Source organism: Brachyhypopomus gauderio, chromosome 4, assembly GCF_052324685.1.
Source record: "Brachyhypopomus gauderio isolate BG-103 chromosome 4, BGAUD_0.2, whole genome shotgun sequence".
Classification (NCBI taxonomy): Eukaryota; Metazoa; Chordata; class Actinopteri; order Gymnotiformes; family Hypopomidae; genus Brachyhypopomus; species Brachyhypopomus gauderio.
The window spans coordinates 9,872,319-9,898,511 of NC_135214.1; the positions used below are offsets into that span (position 1 = coordinate 9,872,319).

The 26,193-nt window shown below is 39.5% G+C and overlaps 1 protein-coding gene across 7 annotated transcripts in view; it reads left to right on the forward strand.

Annotated features, from left to right (window-relative positions):
• Window positions 1-26,193, forward strand: part of LOC143512127 (claudin-10-like) — a 91,612-nt gene that overhangs the window by 55,949 nt on the left and 9,470 nt on the right. For 3 of the 7 annotated variants that reach the window (XM_077002077.1, XM_077002076.1, XM_077002074.1), the window contains exons 4-5: window positions 1,472-1,579; window positions 1,717-4,477. In XM_077002077.1, the coding sequence (XP_076858192.1) occupies window positions 1,472-1,579; window positions 1,717-1,906 (298 nt within the window). In that variant the 3' untranslated portion in view covers window positions 1,907-4,477. Of the gene's footprint in view, window positions 1-1,471; window positions 1,580-1,716; window positions 4,478-8,567; window positions 10,047-12,822; window positions 12,985-13,066; window positions 13,149-19,111; window positions 19,267-26,193 lie in introns of those variants that run through there. The other 4 variants (XM_077002084.1, XM_077002085.1, XM_077002075.1 and 1 more) reach the window with 4 other exon arrangements.

Consider the following 26,193-nt stretch of genomic DNA (forward strand, 5'->3'; position numbering starts at 1 on the left):
TCAGAATGCTAGACTAATAGGTCAGTGTAAATGTAGGTCAAAAAAAAAATCTTATAAAAAAATCACACATTGACAGTGATTTAGTTTATATATACACAAGTGAATGGCAAAGGTATTCTCAGAAAAATGAACAACATATGCACTGCAAGTTTACAAAGATGACAACAACAGTTTAGAAGTGAGTAGCTTTTCGTGATATACGATGATACTGCAAATCACTTTCATGAACCAGTTCCCAAACATACTCTCTCATCATTTTCTTATTGTCGTGTTTACATCCGCCCCACCTGTCAATCTTGTTTGCATGTTTAGCTCCCTCTCTCTGTCATTGTTTTGTTTTCCATGTGCTTTGTTCAGTCTGTCACACTTTGTCATTTGTATCCCCACCCTCTGATATCAGTTTCAGACACACTTACAAGCTTTCGTGTTAGCATGAAAGCAAATTTTCATTTTAGCAGATACTTTAAAATATAATAATATTTATTTACACGTATTGATGTTGGCCACAGACATAGCAAATATGTGTCAACCAAGGTCTGCACATGTCTGACGATTTCTGCTATGTTACTGACATATCCACTTACTCAGCTGTAAAATTAATGGAAATGGTTGTAACCATTTCTAGAAAATTCTAAAATAATTTAAAGTTGTAACCCAACTTTTTGCTGGAAATTACATCACAAAATGAGTAATTAAATGAGGATGAATAATTTGTTAAAATTATCAGTCAGATATTGGGAACAATAATTAAATGGAGAGGCTTGTCATTGAAATTTGAACCTTAGTGGTGAGCATGAACAGTCAGAGGCATGGGTAAGATATTAAAGTAAAATACAGTTTAATAGAAGAGAAATATTCAAAGTATTAAATAGAAAAATGGACCGATCCAGAGATCTCTGTTACATTCACTGAAAGCATATGCAAGCGAGACCTAAAAAAAAAAAAAAAAAAAACAAACAAACAAAAAAAATGCCTGGTGTTCTTGTTTGCTTATTTATTATGTGAATGATGACCCAATCTATACACTGGAGTACTCACAGGCATAGATTAACAAAACAGAAAAGAAAAGACAGTAAAATAGGCACTTGAGGCCCTTTATGCATAGAGAAGAACAATTGTCCTATTACAGGCTCAAACCTAATCAAGTCATTTACCAGTATCTTTTACACATTTAATCATTATTCATTATTAATATATTTACAAGCACTTTAAAACTATAAGACCTTTATAACAATTTGTGAAAGAGTGGCTCTAAAATCTTCAAATATACAGTTAAAGGTATTTAGTTGACCAAGCTGGTAAAACAATTTAATCTTTTTCATGGTATTTTCACACAGATGTGTATGTGTGTGTGCTTATACATATTTGAGTGCCAAAAACAAATGTAGAATTACACTATAAACCAGTGTGGGAAGAAAGACCATGTACTAAATTTCCCTAATTCTTTCTTTGTTGCATTGACTTATTTTAGATATGAAATAGGTTCTCCAGTGTACATTGGCTTGGTTGGCAGCGTTTGCATAATCCTGGGCTCTATTTTCTACGCTGCATCAGTCTACAGAGTCTTTGTACCAAAAAGGTAAATGTTATATATATATTACGTTTACAAACCCAAATTAATATTATAAATATTGAGATAGGACACCAATACAAGTTAGAAATAAATTAAAATGTAATAATATATGCAGAAATTAAGAAAATACTGTTTTTGTGCAGAGAAGTGGACGTTTCATCACAAAGAAAAGACACAAGCCCTCAGAATTATGTTCCACTGACCAAAAACAAAACATTATTCAGCAGAGAGTACAATACATCAACCCAGTCCAGGACCTCAAGTCCATCAAGAAGCCAAATGTCTGGAACTTCTCAGATTACAGGAATCTCTGAAACAAATGCTTTTGTTTGAACATGTCAGTTTTTCAACTGTAAATAATACTGTATTGTTGCCATCTGGCCACAATTTATTTGTGTAGTTTACTTCACTTGTACTTTTAAATTTCATTTTTTGGTTAAATTGTAACTTTCAATAAATCCCCAAAATAAGCTGCTTCATATATTTATTATATACAATTAGACATTATTTACTCTTATGGCGCATTTCCACTAGGGCCTACTTGGCGCGATACGGTTCGATTCGCGACGGTTTGTGAGTGTTTCCATTAGTACCAGGTCCCAGTTAGCCGGCCCCTTCGGGTACTATTTTCGTACCGACTCGCTCGAGGTTCTAACCGTTCCGAAGCGGTACAGTTCTGTGACGTGGAGGAACAGCATGACACTGATTGGCCAGGGAGTGTCGTCACAAGTTGCGTCAGGAGAGCGACTCCTCAGCCATTTTTAAAACCCAAGGAGCGAAGTCTGTTCCCTGGTCAAACGCCGAGGTACAAACCTTTCTGTTAATAATCAGCGATCAAAAAATAAAATCCAGGGCGAACTGGACGGGGCCACTAGAAATGTAAAGGTTTTTAGCGAGGTTTCCGCGCTAATGGCCACTCATGGCTACCAGCGGTCCGTTCAGCAGTGCCGGTCGGTCCAAGCTAAAAAAGCTTAACGCGATAACCGGGTGGTGAAGGACCATAACGGACGCAGCGGAGCAAACCGCAAAGACTGGAAATGTTTCCAGCAAATGGATATCATATACGGTCACCGGCCAGCTAGTAACGGAAGAGAAAACGTGCTGGACAGACACGGCAATGTTGGTGCTGGAGGCCACGGAGAACGGTGAGTGTATTGTGATTTCACAGTTTTACTACTAGGCTCGTAAAAGATGTAATATGAACGTAATATGAACGCATCTATTGTAAACGCAGGAATTTAGAGCTGTGTTTGTAGTTAATGTTACCACCACAGTCACTACTGTACAATAGCTAGCTCTTAGCCTTGCTAGTTGCTAGTTAGCTGTAGCCATAAACAAAGCATGAGCAGTGATGACGTGCTACACATTTTGTGCAGTTACGCTATATTGTTGTTGCTTTCACGGGAATGCTTGTGTTTAATATTTGTTATTTTTTACGTTCAAGATTCCCCTTCCACTGACGAGGCGAGCGGAGTTGGCGGAAAATGTTTCCTTCAACCGGGCTTTCCTCGGGGTGCTTGGCGAACTTGTGAACACCATGCGAGATAGACGCCAGTAAAAGCACACAAAATGTTGCTTGTAGTACTATAAATATTTATTTCATATAAAGCTATATGTTATTTTTAGGTAATTTGCTTTTTGCACTTTTTTAAACTATAACTATATTATTTACATATGTTGTACTTTAAATATCTATATTTCATAATAAAGTTTGATTTCATTTGATTGTATGACTGATGCTTTTTATGCAGGGTGTGTTCAGCCTGTTTGAGTAATACCAAATTATTATCAATAATTAGAGCAACCACATACAATAATGAAGATAAGATACAATAATGCTATGTGTTAAGGGGCATCGACCGGTGTTGTGGTCGCATACAAATGATGTCACGACACTACAACCCACGCGCCAACAGCGACTCCACCCACATTGTGGTGGTCCACCATTGTAATGGAAACACAACGCGACCGTTCCATTGCGAATCGATCTGTATCGAACCGTACTGCGCCAAGCAGGCCCTAGTGGAAATGCGCCATTACACAACCATAAGTCAACAGACAAGGCAACATAAAACCACATTTTGTCACTCACCAAAATTCTATTTTGGTATTTTATGGTCAAAATGGTGAGATGACTTCTTTCTGGCTAATTAAACACTGAACCAGTTGTATTGCCAGACCTTTATAACATATGGTTCTGATAATGGTGAAAGGAGCCATAGCAGCTGAGACAGCACATCAGAAGTACAGGAGAAGTAGGTGTACCTCAACAAAAAGACCTAAAAGAATATTAGGCATGTCCAAGTACAAAGGTTTTTTAAAAGGGAAGCTATAGTATTAGGGAGCTATAGTAGTTTTTAAATCAGGGAGCTTCTCAATTTCAAGATGGCGGCATGGGTACCCAGCCAACATGATTTAACTGGGCAGTATGGGTTTTATTTGGGTATGGGCTTAGAGCGGGCATCTTGAAGGGTTCTTTTCGCACCCCAGTTGAGTAAAATTTGTGGGCCCCATTTGGGTCCCACATGGGCATTATTAAAAAAATATATAGCCTAGTTTTTTTATTCAAGCTACAAAACAAGACTTATGAAGTGCATGATTTTATACCTCAGCTCATGCAAAAGAATGGCAGAACTGCATATTTCTCTGGCACACAAACAAATTAATTTCATGCCGTTTCAAAATAGCGTCAGGTGCAAGCCGAAGAAAATTTAGCATTTTCAAGGCGAAATACTTGAAGTTCCTGAATGTCTACCAGACTGGGTATTTGATTTATTTAATTAAGAATAGAGGTTTTATTGTTTACTTCTGTTGTGAACAAACCAGTTGTCTCAGGTTGAGAGAATTTAATTTAATTTGATAGATGTAAATGCACTTTATATAGTGTAACTGTTTACTTTTGCTTTTTTTTTTTTTTTTACAAAGATTTGGGATTTTAAATGATTTTATCCTGCACTGGTCTGTGGATGTGCAATAAATATCAAAAGTTAAACACCTTTCTGATCTACTAATTTCAACTGACTGTAAAAACTGCTTTTTCAAAAACATCCTTATTCATTGGCACATAACCTTTTTTTAACTGTAACACAAATAGTTACTTTCCCTGGTAACAAGTTACTTTTATTATAGAGTAATTCAGTTACTAACTCAGTTACTTTTTTGAACAAGTAGTGAGTAACTATAACTAATTACTTTTTTAAAGTAACGTTCCCAACACTGGTGCCCACCTCGTGCCCACCTCAGAGCAAGCAGTCTGCTCCATCCAGCTGCATGTGCACGCTGAGAAGGGTATGCACCTCTCCCAGGTTACAGCTGCACCATCTATCAGCCCTTTCGCTGGATTAAAGGAAAACAGTCCACTGAGTGGGCAGGAGTTTAACAGGAAACGGGACACTTCAGGACCCGGAGGCAAATGGTATTGAGTAAAGTGAAACAATCTTGAGTTTCAATTCAATTTAATTCTTTATTTACCTCAGACACAAGGTACATGGTCCATATCAAGAAAGAAAAACAAAACAAGATAAAGTAAGAAAATAAAAATAATAAACAAGACAGGTACACACCCCTCAGACATATAGGCACTATCTCCAGTGTCGCCTAAGTTTAGATGAGAACTTCACCGAACTTTTAACTGGATTAACTACAGTTTCAATTATGCTATTTTGTGAGAAATCCAGTCTACACATCCCCACCATCCCCCACAATCATAGGGAGTTTTTCCTCGCCACTGTCGCCTTTGGCTTGCTCATTAGGGTTCTGGACCATAGTATTGTTAACCTTTTAAATCCTGTAAAGCGCTTTGTGACAACATGTGTTGTGAAAAGCGCTATACAAATAAACTTTGATTTGATTTGATTTGACATGAATTTGTAGATGACATTTCTCAGGACTACATCCCATCCAGGCACATTGGAGTGTGCAAAGAGGTAACTGGCACTAAACCACCTAGGTAGCTTCATCAACAGTCTCATAGTGTCATTATATGCTACTGTCAGCTTCTGGTAGCTGCTTTTCTTATACCTACACCATAAGTGGGCAGTATACATGGGTGAACAGAAGGCTTTAAACAGAAAGCATTTGACATTAACAGAGCACATGCTGAACTTACGAAGTAGCATGTTAGCCTGGGCATATAATTTACTTCGTTGACTGAACATGTCACGATCATCACTGAGATCATCAGAAATTATATGGCCAAGATACTTAACTTCCTCACAAACCCTAAGTGGGCTATCACCCAGATAGAAAACAGGGAATGTCATCTTGTTATCATCTTTACTCCTCACTATCATGACATTACTCTTCTTTGCATTGAATTTAATGTCAAACTCCAGACCATATTGAGTGCATACCTTAAGCAGTTGCTGCAAACCTGCACTACATGGGCTCACAATGGCCAGATCATCTGCGTACATGAGGTGATTTATCATAGAACCGCCAATTAGGCAGCCTGTGGGACACAAACTCAACTGTACTGATAAGTCATTCATGTAAACATTGAACAAAGCAGGAGATAAAAGCCCGCCTTGGCGGACACCATTAGATACATGAAATGGGGTGGATAATCTTCTCCCCCATTTAACACACATCGTCTGGTGACTGTACCAATACACCAAATGATGACCTTTGGGACACCCCTCTGCAACAATTTCATAAATAACTTAGTATGATTGATCCTGTCAAAGGCCTTAGATGCATCAAGAAAACACATAAAAACAGTAGAGTTCTGGTTCACATAATTGGCAACCATTTCTTTTAACACAAATATACACATATCAGTGCCATGTTTCTTTTAAAATCCGAATTGATTATCTGATGTTAGTAAAAATGCATCAAGTCTTGTGAGAAGGACTCTTTCTAAAACCTTGGAGGGGACACTAGACAATGCTATTGGCCTATAGTTATCAATACTGTTCAGCTTCCCTGCTTTGTCCTTTAGGACTGGAACAAGCAATATGTCCAGAAGAGACTCAGGTAGCACCCCATGGATAAGGAACCCAGTAAAACACATTGCCAATAGAGGACAGAGTTTCTTACTGCCATACTTAAGGTGCTCAGCACAGATTTGATCCATACCACACGCCTTATTATTTTCTAGTGCCGATATCGCCTCAAGAACTTCCTCTGATCTTATTACAAAGTTTTCAGTTGAATCAATGTTATCTACTACAAATGAGTCCTTCCTTATACAATTAAACAGCTCTTGGTAATGCTTACACCATTTTTCAACAATATTTTCAATACCAAGAAAAGACAGAAAATGTCGAAAGTATGGGAGCATTTTAGGTTTGAAAGCAAGAACAATACAGTGACATGTATTCGGTGTAACATAGTCATTGACTATCACAACAGCAGATCTTCAATGCTGCACCATCTTGGCCAAAGACACGCGGAATGGAGCGGTGGAGCCGGGACAGTGTAAATTTTATTTACAACAAATTAATGAGATTAACATTAATGTACCTTAATAACATAACGACAGCTCTGTGGAATGCTGATTTTTAGCAATACTGTCGAAAGTGTGGCTAGTTTAGTACAACGAAGACAAGTTCTTGATAACTTAATACAGGCATTATGTAACAGCGCTGTGGAGTTAAGACGATAAGACGATAAACAATAAATAAATTAAAGATAGCTGAGCTACTTTACCTTAGCAGTTACTTTAGCAGGAAAGAATATGATACTGATATACTATAGTTTTGATACAAGAAATTCTAAGTTGAAAGTAATTGAATTAAATTTATTTACTTGTGGTATTTATTTCTATTTGCATTTACAATTTGGAAATGTATGTTGTGAATTTAAAAATATAACTTATCTAAAAAAGGAAACCGATTGGTCAGTCATTATTAAGGGAAATGTCTTGTTTTCTCTTTTGTATTTTTAATTGCTCCTTAACCAAGCAATTATGTTTTATCCGATTACTCGATTAATCGAATCGATTTTTTCATCGAGTACTCGATGTTTGATAGCTGCAGCCCTACCCACAGCCAATTACCCCTCAGCATTAATTGCCCCAAACAGCTAAATTACCTCTTAACATCAACAACCCCATTAAACTAATAGCCTTCAGCAATATTAAATACATCTGCATTAACTACCCCAATGGCAATAGCCCCTCAACAGTAATTGCCCCACCATAGGTAAATACCCCCTCAACAAAATAATCCACATATAAACAAGCTTTTAACAGTAACTACACAGTAATCTTAATATCCATCAACAACAATAACCCCAACAGGTCAATAACCCCTCAATATCAACTACCCCACAGCCAATTACCCCTCAGCAGTAATTGCCCCAAACAGCTAAATTACCTCTTAACATCAACAACCCCATTAAACTAATAGCCTTCAGCAATATTAAATACATCTGCATTAACTACCCCAATGGCAATAGCCCCTCAACAGTAATTGCCCCACCATAGGTAAATACCCCCTCAACAAAAAAAAAAACACATCGAAACAAGCTTTTAACAGGAACTACACAGTAATCTTAATATCCATCAACAACAATAACCCCAACAGGTCAATAACCCCTCAATGTTACCTACCCCACAGCCAATTACCCCTCAGCAGTAATTGCCCCAAACAGCTAAATGACCTCTTAACTTCAACAACCCCATTAAACTAATAGCCTTCAACAATATCAAATACATCAGCATTAACTACCCCAATGGCAATAGCCCCTCAACAGTAATTACCCCACCACAGGTAAATGCCCCCTCAGCAAAACATTCCACATCCAAACAAGCTTTTAACAGGAACTACACAGTAATCTTAATACCCATCAACAACAAATGACCCCAACAGGTCAATAACCCCTCAATATCAACTACCCCACAGCCAATTACCCCTCAGCAGTAATTGCCCCAAACAGCTATATTACCTATTAACCGCAATAACACCATTAAACTAATAGCCTTCAACAATAACAAATACATCTGCATTAACTACCCCAATGGCAATAGCCCCTCAACAGTAATTGCCCCACCACAGGTAAATACCCCCTCAACAAAACATTCCACATCTAAACAAGCTTTTAACAGGAACTACACAGTAATCTTAATACCCATCAACAACAATAACCCCAACAGGTCAATAACCCCTCAATGTCAACTACCCCACAGCCAATTAGCCCTCAGCAGTAATTACCCCAAACACCTAAACTACCCATTAACCGCAACATAATTTAACAATGATAACATTAAAACAACCTTTAACATTAGGTCATCAACATTCAAAACAGCGTTTCAGCTGCTTTGCAAGCCAACAAAGTTTGTTCACAAACTTTGCCTATCTAATTATGTTTGTTACTCTTAGACATATTTTTGATGTGCTTAAATAAATGCATTTTGAGAGGCATGCAAACTTTGGCTCAATAGCTGGGTTTTGCTGGCCTAATGCAAGTTGACCTGATTCTTCTCAAACACACTTCATCACTATTAATTTTGCCTGTTATCACATAAGTCCATAATTAAACATATCTGCCTGGTGGAGCGGTTTGTGTGTGTGTGTGTGTGTGTGTGTGTGTGTGTGTGTGTGTGTGTGTGTGTGCGTGTGTGTGTGTGTGCGTGTGTGTGTATGTGTGTGTGTGTATGTGTGTGTGTGCATAATTCTGATGCACCAACTTGATAAATATCAGGCTTTTTATTAAAGCTTAATTTGATAAAGCTTTAAGCCTCACTACACCCCCTCAGTGATATTTACTCCAGCCGTGTCCAAAAAAAGGCTATTTGCATAACAAATTTGTTTTCCCAACTCCCATCTAACAAAAGTTTCAGACAACTGAAGTCAACCACCAACAGACTGAAATACAGTTTCTTCCCTCAGGCTGTGAAAGCCACCCCCTCCCACACACAAATACACACCCCTCACCCTATCATCCACCATGCTGAGCAATAACCACCCCCCCTTTTGTACAGATCACTTTAATTAAGTTATCCTGAAGCCAACATGTACAGTGCATCACAAAGTACAAGTAGGATGAGTTTTGCTACTAATTCAAGAACCAAGCCATGCTGGTATTTTACAACAAACATGTCTATTATAAACACACTTTGAATTTTGACCTTGAAACCAGATACTATGAAACTTCAAAACACCTCCTCCCTTACTCAACAAGAAGACAAATCTATGTCACTACCACATACAGTCACTTTAGTCTGAGCCAGTCTTAGATTAGGTTAGATTAGGGTAAGATTTGGCACTCAAAATCAAATTACAGACTGGTTAATCCATCATGAATTATAGGACAGTTATCATGTACACTGAAATAGGTTGTTTTGTGACATGTGTGTGTGGATGGATCTTGGTTTGTTCAACTTTACCAATACAATACTGGACATACTCTGAAGTGTCAAGGACAGTCATCACCAGCGCCCGCTTCTTTTCCAACCTCTGGAAAGACTGCACCTCTGATTCAACTGGGAAGACCGACTGCAAGGAGTTTCCATCATTGCTTGCTTTGCAGAGTAAGCCTATGTAACTCTTAGTTTTGATGTTTTATCAGAATACACTGACTATTAGTTTACACATATTATTGACGAGTATAGCTAAACTACTGTTGCCTGATTATTTGTACAGCCTTGGTAACTGAATAATTGTTTTTTAATTGTATCATCTTCTTTTTACACAATATTTACTCTTTCCTTTTTGAATTAAATACCTGACAAATAACCCAAAGTATTTAAAAACTAAAGCTAAGCATTAAAAAAATTAAAAGTAGCAAACCCTCTTTAAAAACGAATTAAAACTAACTGAATTAGAAAAAAGTCATATAAAATATATAATTTTAATGAACTATAATGAAAAATCCAAAACCTTTAAACTTTGACACATGCTCATTCAAAAATTTTCAAGTGCCCCCCTCTTCTGAAATCTTGTGTCAATGTTCTGTCTTGATTGTGTGTGCGCTGTATTTATTCGCCAAACCCCCTTGTTGTGCCTGGTTTGTGTTCATGTTGGCTGTGTATGTCCATGTCTGCCACGCCCCCACAAAAGTATTTATTCTGCATGAGGTTCAAACTGTACAACGCTAAATTCAAGTCAAATGTATTTATATAGCGCTTTTTACAACACGTTGTAAAAAAGCAGATTTACAATTGTATGGGTCCAGATCCCTAATGAGCAGGCCAGAGGCGACAGTGGCAAGGAAAAACTCCCTATGATGGTGGCGATTAGGAAGAAACTTCAGGAGGACCAAGACTCAAAAGGGAACCCGTGCTCCATTGGGCGGCCAGCTAGCAGAAGTCCGTATTTATAGTCCAAATGTAGTTCTACAGTTATAGTTTTAGTTCTAATTCCACACCAAGTAGTCACAGTCCCTTCAATGCAGATGGTGAGCCTCGGTAGGTGATGGCATCAGCGCATCCACTTGTGGCAATGGCACATCCAACCACGGATCAGCTCATCCACTGGAAAGCCAGACCATTTCCTAGGTGCTTGTATGGAATCGTCTTGGGTAGATGCATGCAAAAAATATATAAAATACAGGTTGAGTATGTGAACATCAATGCTATAATCTATAGCAGCATAACTAAAGGGAGGGGTTCAGAGGTGATCACAGTCATGAGGGCTCACTGAGACATTGCTTTCCAGCCAAATCATTGTCACAACTAGAGTGATTCCATGACATCGCTGGATGATGGCATCAACATATTAGATTACCATTAGTCTCAACGACTGAAGGCTCCCGAGCTCCACACCTTTACAGGTGTGAAGGCTTGATTAAATAGGTTAGTCTTAACCTTAAGATTGGAACTGTGTCAGAATCTCAGATCGGAGCTGGAAGTCTATTCCATAACTGAGGGGCTTTAAAGGAGAAAGCTCTGCCTTTGGCTGTAGTCTTACTAATTTTTGGAGCTAAGAGAAATCCTGCATTTTGGCAGCGTAAAAGGTATGCAATGTGTTCTGGATCTGGACCCATACAATTGTAAAGCTGCTTTGTGACAACATGCATTGTAAAACGCGCTATATAAATAAATTTGACTTTGACTTTGACTTATGCCTGCGTGCCCCTTCTAATGATATTTTGAAGGGTTCGATATGTGTCTATTAACAAAATCACAGAAAATTCTGACCAATCAGATTCATGATTTCCACTAAGGGGCAGGCTCCTGGCTGTCTGACCCCTTCTCGGCATTCTCAAGAAAGTGCTACGCACTCACTCACGGTCACTAAGCTCAAGCTAATTTAGCTGGGTAGCTAACTTCAAATGGCGAATGCACATGAGGGAGCTATTGTGTCGTACCTAATTGAAAAGCCTTTTTCAAGGCTACCGTTCAACGAAAAACTCAATAATTAAATAAAAAATAAAACAATAATTCAGCGAGGTAGGCCAACTCCAACTCCAATTATTTGACTGCCCTGGCATACTGTATGCATACAAAATCCGCAATGTGTTTGTTGAATGAATGGAGTTTCGGAACACATTTCTCAGAAAATTAAGCTATGATAAATGGGAAAATGTTGTGCTCTTTCGTCTATGCCACTTTTGTTTTTTTATTTTCAGCTGCATTTGTGGGTTATTTGTATTTTGAAATTCATACTGTTTTTGTGTAGCAGAAGGGGTACTCGGTGAACTCACGGCACGTCACTGGTTTAATACCTTAATAAAGTGATTTCCTTTCCACTTATTACTAATAGTGGTCAACACATATATGAATTCTTATGTAAATGATTACAGAATGACCAAATATAAATTTTGCCCCGACAATCTCTATTCCTATATTACAGCATTTGCAATGCAATAAACATCATATTTAGAAAGAATTTCTCCAGCTTGCAGCTATGTGGTCAATGCGATGCAAAACATTGCATTGTATATCTTCATGAACTGAACAGGTTCATTATATAATTATATTATGTCCTCCACGTTGCATTTTTAGATTTTTTATATAAAAGGATATTACATACTGTATACAGTATTTGTATTTGTATTGTGCAGAACTGAGTTAAGTATATTAATCTGACCCTCTAAAACCATTCCAATTTTCAGTAAAAAAGCTCAGGCAGCATTGAATGTAATAAAACTTCTAATCTAATAATCCTGTCAGATTAATTAAATAATCAGATTTATTAGGTTCATTCATGTAGTTAAACATATTACTCATTTTCATTACTAGTAAAGGTATATCTTACAGAGTCAATATTATTGTGGTCCTTAAAGTCATTTTGAAGTAAATTTAGAATTTTTGTTCATCACATGACAAACTTTCATGTATGCTTGTGTTCTCTGCTGTTAATTAGTGTACATCCATTTGTGTCGAGCTCTAATCATCACTTCCATAATCCTGGGGTTGTTTGGAGACATTCTGGCCTTAGTAGGAATGAAGTGTACCAAACTCGGAGGGTCTGAGATTGTGAATGCAAGAGTTACTGTTGCAGCAGGGATTAATTATCTTGCATCAGGTAAATATCTGACTTCAAATTCAGGAAATTATTGTGATGAAAATCTTATGATGTTTCTGATTGTTACTTTTTGGCCCTTTAGGTTTTTGTGCTATGTTCGCTTTCAGCTGGTATGGAAATAAGGTTATTTCAGAGTTTCAGGATCCCAACCACCGAACACAAAAGTAAGAAATATATTTTTGAACATTTGGACAGTGGATAATGTTGTGGTTAATGCAGACAACCTGTACTTAGAAGGCCAAGAATTGATTTATAGGTCAGGCAAATCTCCAATAACACCAAAAACAACCCGTGTAGGTTTCTGTGGTACAGTCCCCCATGAGCCTTTGTTCTTGTCTGTTTGTTGTGCTGTTGTGGTTGTTGTTGCCACGCTCCCTTGTTGACTTTCATTCTGTTATCTGTATCACCTGCTTCTTGTTGTCTCTGGTACCGTATGATGGCAGCCAAATAACAGTAATATTCTTTGACTGAAGTATGAGATTACAGAACAGACAGGAAAACAGGTTTTCACATTGCCAAGTTCTCTGCAGTTACCTTTATTAAACATTTCGACTTTGAATACTTAACACTTTTGTGTATTACTACTGTATACCCAATGTTTTCATATAACACGCCTTACTTCCACAAAGATACAAAAGTACGGAATGCAGTGTCTGACAAACTTCTTTTACAATCTTTAATCATTTAGCTATTATGTTAGCTACGGGCTGAAATTGCAAATATGCATTTACTGCGTACAACACAGAGGTATCAAAATAGTTTAACATCATTCTGCAAAGTATTTTAATGAGTCGGCTACTGCATTTACACACAACATAAACGTAAAATGAAGTTGTTTGAATGCAGAGTTAAATGAAACAGTAAATATAGGCGTAAATATATATATATAGGGTGACACTAAAATTGATGTAAACACTTCTGTTTACACTATACACAAATTATATGCTTATTGGTATCTCTCATAAAAGACCCTAACGCTGACGATAAAAGCATCAGTCCAAACTATCTCATAACCAGTTACATGACCAGCCAAACACACCACTCAGTATCACCCAATGACCAGGTGGAGTCCACTGCTCAAGACACCATAAGGCACTGCTTCTCTCTCTGAGCAAGCTTTTATAAGTTTTTACTACTGCTAACATGCATTTCCCAATACTTGAGATACATTTTCAAAACTCTAAACACAGCAACACATTTATCTCATACAAATAGCCAAATAGTTAATATCCTGTTCAAAAGCACATTTTCTTAACTAAATAACAACTCTGCATTTCACAACGCAAACAATGTTTTCTCTTTATACACCAACTTTGTTAAAACACAGCAAACCTGGTTCAGTATCCAATCATTCTTTCAAACACTAGCACAGATTCTCTATTCGAGATGAACATAGTCAATCACTGCACAACCACTGTAAACATATGATGGCAATACAGAAACAATATTACATGTAATATTTTACTCTCTCCCAGCAAACAACAGACATTTTACAGTAACATCTGTTGTTTTCTTAGTCTTGTCTTTCTTAGTTCATTTTTACTGTAATCCGCTTCATTTGGACTTTTTTTTTCAAATGTGTGCATTTTTGGCAACATACTGTCTACACAAGGAGTGATATTTACTGTTAGGTACTTTATGGAATGTAGATTAGACAAAAAAAGGAGTCAGTAACAGTTTTGCAGTAAAGGGTATATTTTACTGTATTAGGCACATTACTGTAAATTGTGGCCTAACTAAAAAAATAATTACCGTAATTATAAACATAATTAGCCATGGTCCCATATGTGTAAAAATACACATAAACAAAAAAAGCCACACAAGGGGAAAAAACAGAATACAAAACTGAACAGACTTGTTATGTGTAATGTAAGTGGTCTTCAGCAGTTGTCCACATGTTTTCATCCTCATCACATCTGATTTTGGCCCTTGCCATGCACCTGTGATAGAAAAGCTTGGTATGCCTTATTCACCCCTGGCAGTCTTAAGCTGAAATGTCTCTGCAGCCGGGATCCATTGCATCCAGGAGGGACATTTGGTCATGGGGCCGATGATCATACACCTTCAACCTCCAGACTGAAAAAAGTTCCTTAGTGGTGTTGAGGAAAGGTGAGATGGGCGGGAGGAAAAGGGACATCACTCTTGGATGGTCTATAAACCAATTTGTGATGACTTTAGAATGACAAAATGCTACATTGTCACATCACAAATGTCCTCGTGTTTCCTCCGACCTATTCCATTTCTGCTTCTGGAACCAGTTGTTGGTAGAGTTCATTCAAAAATGAAAGAAGGAGGTCACTGTTATAGGGACCAATCTGGCATTTGTGAAGGACCAAACCAGCACTTGAGATTGCAGGAGAAATTGTTATATTTGCTCCTCTCTGACCCAGTACATTACTGTACTTCATTTTATTTCATTGATCTATAAGTGCAAAAAATATGTATTACAGTAATAGCTTTTCAGCTGCCTTTGTTTTTGCAGAACTTTGCATTTTATACAGTATTTAAGGTTTTGAACCTTAGGTTTTAATTTTGACATGCTGTGTGCAAGCAATTGTAAATAAGGCAAAAATGATCCAGAATTTTGTTATTGGATAACCTTGTGTGTATAGAAAATTTAAGCATTATAGAAACATGTAAATTGACTGCATTTTGGGCAAAAACAACATGAAATATACTAATTGTATAGCCACTGAAAACTGATTTTGTGTCTACTGTGTTTAGAGTTTTGAAAATGTGACTACAGATTGTACAAACACATTTTAGCAGTCGTAAAAAACTGTAAAGACCCGCCATCCAATCTCGTCCTGTGCCATGAAGTCACATGACACTCTTAGTCTGCCTCATATTCATCAGGAACAGACATGCCTTCTCCTATCTCTTCTTCAACTAATACACCCTCACCTTCATTGAACTTTACATATACATTTACTGTCATTAACCCTACTATTATGTTAGACGGTGTAAACTGTTCCTACTGTCTCGGGTCAAGCTTGACCCAAATTAAATCGGCCTGAAAATTCTCAAAAATAATATCATCCAATGTTATTTCTCACCTCATAGACAACTTAGTATGTATTTACATCAATGTAAAGACCAATGTTATTCAATGTTATTTTGTTGGTTCCATTCACTTTTCATCTCACAATATAACACTTGTTTTCATAAACAAAACTTGACTTTCACTATAGTGAATTCCCTATAGTAAAGAAAAGGAGAAAGGGGTCGAATAGTCTAATATCTTGTCAAGTCAAGTCAAAGGTATTTATATAGTGCTTTTTACAACACGTCACAAAGCATGGGTACAGACCCCTAATGAGCAAGCCAGGGGCAACAGTGGCAAGGAAAAACCACTGTTTTTTAGAGTCTAATTGACTAAGCCCTTTTATTATGTTGCAGGTCATTTTGATCCATTTCAATTTTTGTGTTAACCAAAGTGCAGGTTATCCTTACTTTTTTTCCATGATATTTAAACTTCTGTGTAAAATCTGGACACTTTGATGTGTTGTGGTGTGTTTGTACAGGTTTTGTATACAAAGATGATGTTGCGGGTCATTTTGACCCAGACACAAACTATCTGCTCAAATCTAAGATAAACGTGTCTCTTTGATCTACATTGTTGCTCCAGACAATTTACAGCTGATGATGTTTTATCACAGCTTCTGAACTGAGATAGTGATGTAGAGGAAGAGATTTCTGAGATGGTGGATCCTTCTGAGCCAGATGACAATGCTATTGATGATCCAGATTATAAAGTTCTTATAGGTTTATCTTCAATTTTGGCTATTTTCAATGGATTTACAAAATATGGGTCAAAATTACCCGTAACATAATAAATTTTCTCACCATAATACAAGGGCTAACCTGGATTGAGGAAGGCCTCAGGCATCCACCGCATCGTCATGTACATGGGGTTCCTTCAACCTTCGAAAACTGTACAGAATTTAGTCGCCTTTCATTAACGGCCTGTTGTGTCGAACGGTGCATGTGTCCCCAAAAGGGGAGAAGCACGTGCAGGTAGTGATTCCTCCATTTCTGGTGTCTCAGTTGCTCCAACATCTACATGGGGGGCCTGTTTCCCCTATACCATGACCGCGTGCGCCTATGGGCGGGTAACCTGTCAGTCGGCCCCTGCAAAGGGTGGCTACAGACATTCTAGAGCTGCCAGTTATGTCGAAGGGTAATAGGTATGTTCTGGTGGTGAAGGACTACACCAACTTTGTGAATCTGTACGCCCTTCAAAATCAGACAGCATAGTCAGTGGCTCAGTGTCTGTTTGATGACTATGTTCTGTTGCACAGTGTTCCGGAGACCTTACACAGTGATCAGGGTCGTCGGTTTGAGGCAGAGGTGATTCAAGGGACCTGCTGGTTGTTGGGGATTAGGAAAACTCACACAACGGCCTATAATCCCCAGTCAGATGGCATAGTGGACGCCACAACAGAACATTAATTGATCAGTTAGCTAAACAGCTGCAGTCCTGTGGGGGCGAGTGGGATGACTTTTTGAAACAGACTGCATTTGCTTACAACACGTCCAGGCACAGCAGCACCCAGTTCAGCGCCTACTTCCTCATGCATGGCCATGAAGCTCAGGTTCCTGTTGGTGTGCTTGTGCCTACCAGTGTTTTGGGGTCTTACACCCAGTTTGTGTCCTCTCTGGTACGACAGCTGGAGATGGCTTTTGGGATGGCTAGACTCAATTGGCCGAGGCTAGAGAATGGCAAAAGTTATACTATGATGAGGGGGTTTGGCATCCATACGTATGTTGTGGGCAGGTTAGTTTGGTTGAGCAACCCCACAGAGGGTCGAATGAAGTTGGCGCCGCACTGGTGAGTCCCTTATCAGGTTCAGCATTCAGGGGATGAAAATGCCCTCACCTACTACATCAGTAATTTGAGGGACCCAGGGGAGCATGTTCAGGTAGTTCACCACAACAGGCTGAAGCCATATACATTGTCCTTGCCCTCAAGACCATCTTTTCCATGTCTTGCTTCTCAGATGGCATATAGTCCTCCTATACGGCTGGATATTCCAGTTTTAAGTACTGGGGAGAGAACTGACTTTTCTGATGCATTGGAGGGGAATCTGGGATTATCAGAGTCTGCAAGGAATGCCAAAAAAAAACAACTGAGTACTTGGGCAAACGCAAATTGCACTACTTAGTCTTATGGTGTGGTTCATGAGGGCAGTAGTCCATTGTTAGTTTGGGGACTTTAAAATATTCAATTTGGTCATATTATTGACATTGTTTGAAAGGATTATTTTATTTATTTATTTATTTTTGCTGTATCGGTCATTATGGAAAAGGGTGGTATAGACAGTTCACCTAGCAAATGTCCTGCAGGGAGAGGAAGAGGCACTCTTGCATTTAGTGGCATGTTAAGCCCTGGTAGTTATCATGAATCTGATACTTACAATGCTGGAAAAAGATTCTCCACTTCCATAACTGAAAATATGCCTCCACTTGAATTTGATGTTGTGAATATCACAGTGGCAATGAACAATGAAAACACTGATGCTGTTGGGAGAAATCTGATGTACAACAGAGCATCAGATACTGTCAATTCTGAACAAGGTTGTCAACAGTGCCATCATTCTAGTCAGTGTGGTGTTACAACCATAGATGCCTTCAAACTTAACCTTGTTTTGAAAGCTGAGAGGATGACTCCTTGTTTCTTTCGAGGGGACAGTTCAGATAAGTACTCTATCCATGAATGGGAAGAACTAATGAGAGTTTACCTTAAAAAGGGTGAATGCAAACACCAGGAACTTACTAATGAGCTAGTTGACAAACTTCTTGGCCGTGCAAGAGACGTAGTTAGAGTGTGGCTACGCAGTAATAAAGCCGTCTCTGATGCTGGTGACATAGATGCAATATTTCATGTTCTAAGACAACATTTTGGTGCTGTTGTTTCTTCTGGAATGCCCCTAGCTGATTTTTATTCCACAAAGCCATACGCTACTGAGGCTCCACTTGATTATTGGATACGGTTAAATAAAGCAGCTGAATTGGCTGAGCAACATCTCAAAAGTGAGGGCAGAACTATGTCAAATCAGAGTATGGAGTTAGCTGTTATGTTCATCAGAAATTGTCCTGATAAAGACCTTTCCTTGTCATTCTTGAGCAAACCTCAGCGCGAGTGGACAGCACATGAAGTACAGGAACGACTGGATGAGTTTCTACGGGACAGAAGAGCATGTGGGGATCCAGTGTATCAGCATGCAGTCAATACATCTGTCCTGAAAATAGCAAGTACTGTGTCTTCTGCTGTGTCTGAAGGTGGGTGTCAGTCAGAGTTGGCATCACCTGAAGGAAATACTTTGGATAAGCTACTGAACATGTTCCAGTGTTATGCTCCAGGACATACACGAGACGCATGTCAAAATAACCCACAAGCACATAGCCCTAGAACAGAGAGACCACCCCAGGGAAACTAGATGGCCCCCATTTGGAGGAGGGCAATGGTGGGCATCTCAATGTTTCCTCCAGTAATGATGATATCGAAACTGTTTATTTGCTCATCTGTGAGACAATGCCAAAGACCAGCACGGTTATTATGCAGAACACGATGAGAGCAAACCAAAGTGACAGCCTGTTTTACTCTACTATCCTGGTTCAAGATAAACTTGAAATGAAAGTGATGCTTGACACTGGATCTATGGCTACTACTCTCAGTTCAGATGTTGTTAATCATCTCAAAGAAGCAGGTGTAATGCCAGATAGTGTCATGGTCCCGAGTGACATTATTCTTGTGGGCTGTGGGGGAAAACAGACCTATCCTGCTGGAATGTGTGACTTGAAATTGGAGGTCTACAGATTAAAGTTTGTGGTCCCTTTGTTGATTGTTGAGGGACAGATTGACCCATTGATTCTGGGAACAAATGTACTGAAGCCCCTAATCAAACATTTTAAATCCAATGATGGATTCTGGCGAGTGGCTAACCGTCCTGATGTAGCATGTTCAGAAGATAGTAGCCAATTTCTTCAGCTTATGTGCAATGTGGAGAGATGGAGAGGGAGTGCTATCCCTGACAAAGTTGGAACCTTGAAGCTCAAATCTGCAATAACTCTATTACCTATGACTGAACATTTGGTTTGGGGCCGTCTAGCAGCGAGAACTGAAGTTTCAGCTGGCAGTACGGTCATAGTGGAGCCATGCACTTCCCGATGTGTGAACAAAAGTGTCATAGTTGGGCGAGTGGTGACACCTCTATGGGGTGATGGCTGGCTTCCTGTTAAACTTGTCAATCCATCCACCAATGAAATAACATTACGCCGGAATGCTAAGATAGCTGATGTACATGCATGTGTGGCTCTGGAGGACTTTGATGATGACATTTACGGAGAGACTACAATGTATCAGAATGTGGGGAGAACTCGTAACACAACTTTATGTGGCAGTCTCACAGCTAAGAGCATGAACAGTGACTTTGGCACCAGGGATTGTAAATTGACCAGGCTGGGCCTACATGAAATACCCATTGATGGCTGCCAAGTGTCTTTGTATTGGAAGGAAAGGCTTGTTGATCTAATTGAAACATATGAGTCTGTCTTTTCTAGGAATAACTTGGACATTGATAAAGCAGAGGGGTTTTGTCATCGAATAAGGCTGACGGATGAGCGACCCTTTCGGTTGCCATATCGGAGGTTGGCTCCTAGTCATTACCACAAACTGAAAGAAACACTAGATGAAATGGAGGAAAAGGAAATTATTCGGAAATCACCCAGTGAGTATGCTTCCCCATTGGTCTTGGTGTGAAAAAAAAATGGTGACCTAAGAATCTGCACAGATTTTCGCTGGCTAAATGCCCGTACCATCAAGGACGCCCATCCACTCCCACACCAGACTGATGTCCTAGCAGCACTTGGCGGAAACATGTTTTTTAGCACAATGGATTTGACCTCTGGATATTATAACATACCTCTGCATGAGGATGACAAGAAATATACTGCCTTCTCCTCCCCTCTAGGACTTCATGAATATAACCGTCTGCCTCAGGGGTTATGCAATAGTCCTGCTACATTCATGCGAATGATGCTTACAATATTTGGTGATCAGAATTTCCTAAGCGTCCTTTGTTATCTGGATGATTTGTTGGTTTTTGCCAAATCTGAAGAAGAGAGTTTAACACGGCTTGAAATAGTGTTTCAAAGACTAAAAGAACACAACATAAAATGATCTCCTGGCAAATGGCAATTTCTAAGAAAATCTGTTAAGTTTCTGGGACACATGATTTCCTATGAGGGTGTTTCAAGCAATCCTGATAAGGTAAAACTCTATTACTAGAGTTTCTGAATCTGATCTAATGGAGCTTGATGGTGTTACTCCATCTGCTAAGAAGATACGTTCATTTCTTGGCATGGTAGTGTACTACCAACACTTAATTGGAAATTGTTCTGTGCTCGCCAAGCCACTTACTTACCTCTGGCAGTAAGAAACCTCGTAGAGCGAAAGGGAAGAAACCAGTAAAGACTGTAAGGAAGCTTCACCCTAGTGATTGGACACCTGAGTGTAAACAAGCTGTTGAGAAGTTGAAAGCAGCTCTTATTGATTCGGTGCTCCTAGCTCATCCTGATTTCAGCAAACCATTCCTTCTTTCCATTGATGCATCCACCAGTGGATTAGGTGCTGTGTTGTCGCAGATTCAGCCAGGTGATGAGAGAGCGAGACCCATTGCATTTGCCAGCAAATCTCTTAACCATCCTCAGTCTAAATATCCTGCCCATTGATTGGAGTTCTTTGCTATGAAATGGGCCATCTGCGATAAGTTTAGCCATTGGCTGCGTGGACACAAGTTCACTGTCTGGACTGACAACAACCCACTAACACACATCCTGACCAAGCCAAAACTGGATGCTTGCGAGCAGTGCTGGGTGGCAAAATTAGCACCGTTTAATTTTGACATCTTATACATTCCGGGACCCAAGAACGTGGTGGCAGATGCCCTCCATCGACTGACCAGAACTCCTTACACAGTCCTGTTGGAAGAAGCCAAGGACCTTCACACGGGAGATGTCCAGAACATGTTCTGCATGTCTACAGAACCATTTGAGGAGCGAGAGAGGGAATCCAGTTCTGAACCTCAGATGATTGTGCTGAATGAGTCCCATGCCAACCAAGGGACATTCGTGAGTGGAGCATTGTGTGCTGATGAAGTCTCTGCTGTGCTAGAAGCACATCGTTCTTGGTCCGATGGTGCAACCATTAGAGCTGTTGCTCATTCTCAGTTCTTGAAATCTCTGACTATGACAGGAGAGAATCCCTTGCCTGTTTTCTCTCATGATGAGCTTTATGAGAAACAGTCCCAGGATCCCGTTATTAGCAGAGTAAGATTCTTTGTGGACAGAGGTCGACGTCCAACGAGACGAGAGAGAACCTATGAATCACATGAAACGCTGAAAACATTGAGACAGTGGGGGAAACTTACTACACGGCTGGGAATTTTGTACAGAATCTCCAAACATCCGGTCACCAAACAGAAGTCCTTTCAGTATGTTGTTCCTGAGGTGCTAGGGCATTCATGATGAAACTGGGCACCAAGGCCAGCAGCTTTCTGTGTGGTTGGCCAGGCAGAGATTCTTTTGGTGCTCTCTGGAGAGGGATGTTAAGACATACGTGCATAACTGTAAGAGGTGCATCATCAGCAAAGCACCGGAACCCGAGGCCAGAGCCCCTTTGGTATCTATTGTGACTTCAGCCCCACTAGAATTGGTCTGCATTGACTTCTGGTCAGCAGAAGATTCAAACAACAAGTCAGTGGACGTGCTTGTACTCTCCGACCACTTCACCAAACTAGCTTGTGCATATGCATGCCCAAATCAATCAGCTAAAACAGTTGCTCATGTTCTTTGGAACAATTTCTTCTGCATATATGGCTTTCCTAGGTGCATCCACTCCGACCAGGGTGCACAATTTGAAAGTTAATTGATTGCCGAGTTGCTCCAACTGGCAGGGGTTGACAAATCTCATACCACCCCATACCACCCAATGGGAAACGGACAGGCAGAAAGAATGAATCGCACACTTGGCAACATGATTCGTGCACTTCCTCCTCGGTCGAAGGCAAAGTGGCCTCAGATGCTTAATGCTTTAACATTTGCATACAACTGCACGATTCATGAAACCACTGGGCAAGCTCCCTTCTTTCTTATGTTTGGCCGAACCACTAGGTTACCTGTTGATCTAATGTTTGAGAATGTTCTTTTGGATGGGGAACAGACAAATCTTGAGAAGTATGTGCAGTCCCTTGGAGAGAATCTTAAGGAGGCCATGACTCTGGCACAGAAGCATGCGTGTAAGCAACAGCAAAAACAAGCAGAAATCTAACTGGAATGTGAGGGGTCATACCCTGGATGTTGGTGACAAGGTTCTGCTTGCTAACAAAGGGGAACGAGGTAAAAAGAAACTTGCTGATTGTTGGGAAAGCACGGTGTATCTGGTAGTAGCTAAGAATTCCTCTTTGAACACATACCAAATCAGAGCACCGACAGGCAAAGTAAAAACAGTACACAGAAATCTCGTCATGCCTGTGAACTTTCTGCCACTGCAAGATGAAAATGAGACAGACGGACAGCTGTCATTCACAGGTGGAATCAGACTGATGTTTGTTCTGAGGATTTGAGTCAGGAGAATCTGTCAACAGAGCGGATTGCTCGATGGATCACAGAACTTCCAGCAGATTCAAATTGCAGAGAAACTATTGACAACTGTGATAATGAACAGCTCAGCGTTGGAGACCATCTATCAGTTGATGCCGTGTCTTGTGAAGCGGATCTTGTGGCACTAGACCTTCCTCAGAATTCCAAAGATGTCTGTGATGAAAAGCTGGCTCTTACTGAAGATGAAGACGTCCAGAAATCGCTAGATGTGTTGAAAGCGAATCAGGAGGACTTGTCTCATGTAGAGAGTGCAATTTTGTGTGACTTTGCTGCAGAAGGTCCTTTGAGAAATAAAGGGGATAAAGCATCTTTAAATGATGTTGCCGCTGCTTGTGCTACATCAAACACTATACAAGATGGTGCTCGTACTAGACGGGGTAGGCTTGTTAAACCTGTCAATAGGCTCATCCAGACAATTTCAACACAGTTTGTGGGGAAACTTTTTGGAAGATCAAAGTAGCTTAGGCTATAGGATTCTGCTAACTATTTGGATCTCTTGTGACTACAAATCACTATTTATGTTACACATTTAACATGTTCATCTTGTTGATTTTTTTTTCATACTCCCCAAAAAGGAAATAGTAGACTTTGCTTTACGAGGTCTGAGGAATGGACCATTGTTTAGTAATCTGGAGTGTAATTCAGATATAGGATGTGTATTCGGCATATCCTCTATGGATAGCTGTGGGAGTAGCTAACCCATAGCCATCTTAGTCCTTTATTGGACAGCTTCAGAGCTGATAGACTTTTCAAGTCTGATGTTATAGGATTTCACCTGATTACTTGTTAGCTTAAGTGAAGTGCTGAACTAGACAATTCTTTTATTGGGATTTATTAAGGATATTACAATTCGTGGTTCTGTTTAGGAATCTACATCTGATTCAGTTCTATATTTTTTTATATCTATATATTTTTATTATACTTGTTCTGTGTATGGAAAAATCCAGTGAATTCAGCGGGGGTGAATGTAGCGAAATAATATGGTTTCACTGTATTTTTACCAATTGTTTAATTTATTTAAAGACTACTGCTACACTGAATTCGCCAATAAAACACAGGAGACTCATATTTTGAAGGAGTAATCTTGGAGGTGGTGCGTCCAGAGACTCAAATACCGTTAAAGTATCAGCTTCGCCCTCTTTTGTTTTATATGCTGATGCGCGAGGTAGTCTCTTCCATTTCTCCTGCCTATTGATATTCATAAGACCTATATATATATATATATATATATATATATATATATATATATATATGAGCAAGAAATAAATATACAATTAAATAAGCCCTTAAAGCAGAGTAATATTTATGTACTTTATAATTATTAAAAAATATTTTATGGCGATTTTAAATTCAGTACAGCATGGCCTGTTGTAAACCACAGACACACTAGACATGTTAGTGTTTCGAGGTTCTTCATTGTGTATTGCACAAAATGTTTTACACGTTTAATAGCATTTGTAGTGTTGCAAGTTGATGTATATGTAGATCATATAGAGCTAAAAGCATTGGTTGTAATCGGCAGGTAGATCAGCGGGGCGATAGCCGCAGGTCTCGTGTTTTTTCTGCTCTTCTGTATCTTGTGCAGGTATGCAATGTGCTCTGTACTGGTTATTATTTTTCTCTTAATTCATTGTAATATCACTATACAACACGGTAAATGGTTTCAAATCACGTGCCTGTTTAATGTGTATTTAGCAGTAGCATTAGCCCTTGCTTCGCGCGCTCTTTTGTTTTATATGCTGATGCGTGAGGTAGATCAGCGGGGCGATTGCCGCCGGTCTCATGTTTTTTCTGCTCTTCTGTATCTTGTGCAGAATAAACGGATGCAGATTCCGTCATGGTCCTGTCATGTCTCTTTAAAACACAACGCAGAGTCGGGCTAGGAAAAGAGCCCTGGTTACATTTACAACCCAGATGGCTTGTTGTTTTGCTCATGTCCTTGTCAAAGACAAACATTCACAAATCATGGCAAGTGAGGTGTTAATCTTATCAGCTTCTAGTGAACTACTTGTTAGAACAGTATCAATCACTTTGAAAGTGTCAGCTTGTCACTGTCGGGGCTTCTTGGTTGGCCCACTACCCCTCTCCCTTTCATATGCCAGGCAGAGGTGAGAAAAGCTGTCATTCAAAGTAACCAGCTCACTCCAGTCCAATAAAAACGACAGAATTCAAGAGTAGACAGATGAAGCTTTGTAATTCGAGGAAAGATGACATAACACTGCTGCGATGTTGCTGAAAAGTCGAGAATTGTTTGTTGTTCTCAGCAAAGGAGAGGATTGCACAATTTTTTGCAATGAAGTAAGCAAGCAAATAAAGGTATTTACCAACATTTTCTCTACTCTGTTAGGGCGTACTCACACTAGGGTCTGTGATCCGGGCCCGGGCACGGTTCCCTGCCAAAGCACGGTTCGTTTGGCTAGTGTGATCACTCCAACCATGCCTGGGCCCGGATCAGTTAACCGTGCTTGGGCCTGCTTGAAGAGGTGGGCCAGGGCACGATTCATGTGGACTCGGGCACGGTTCACTTCTAGTGTGAGCGCTATCCGT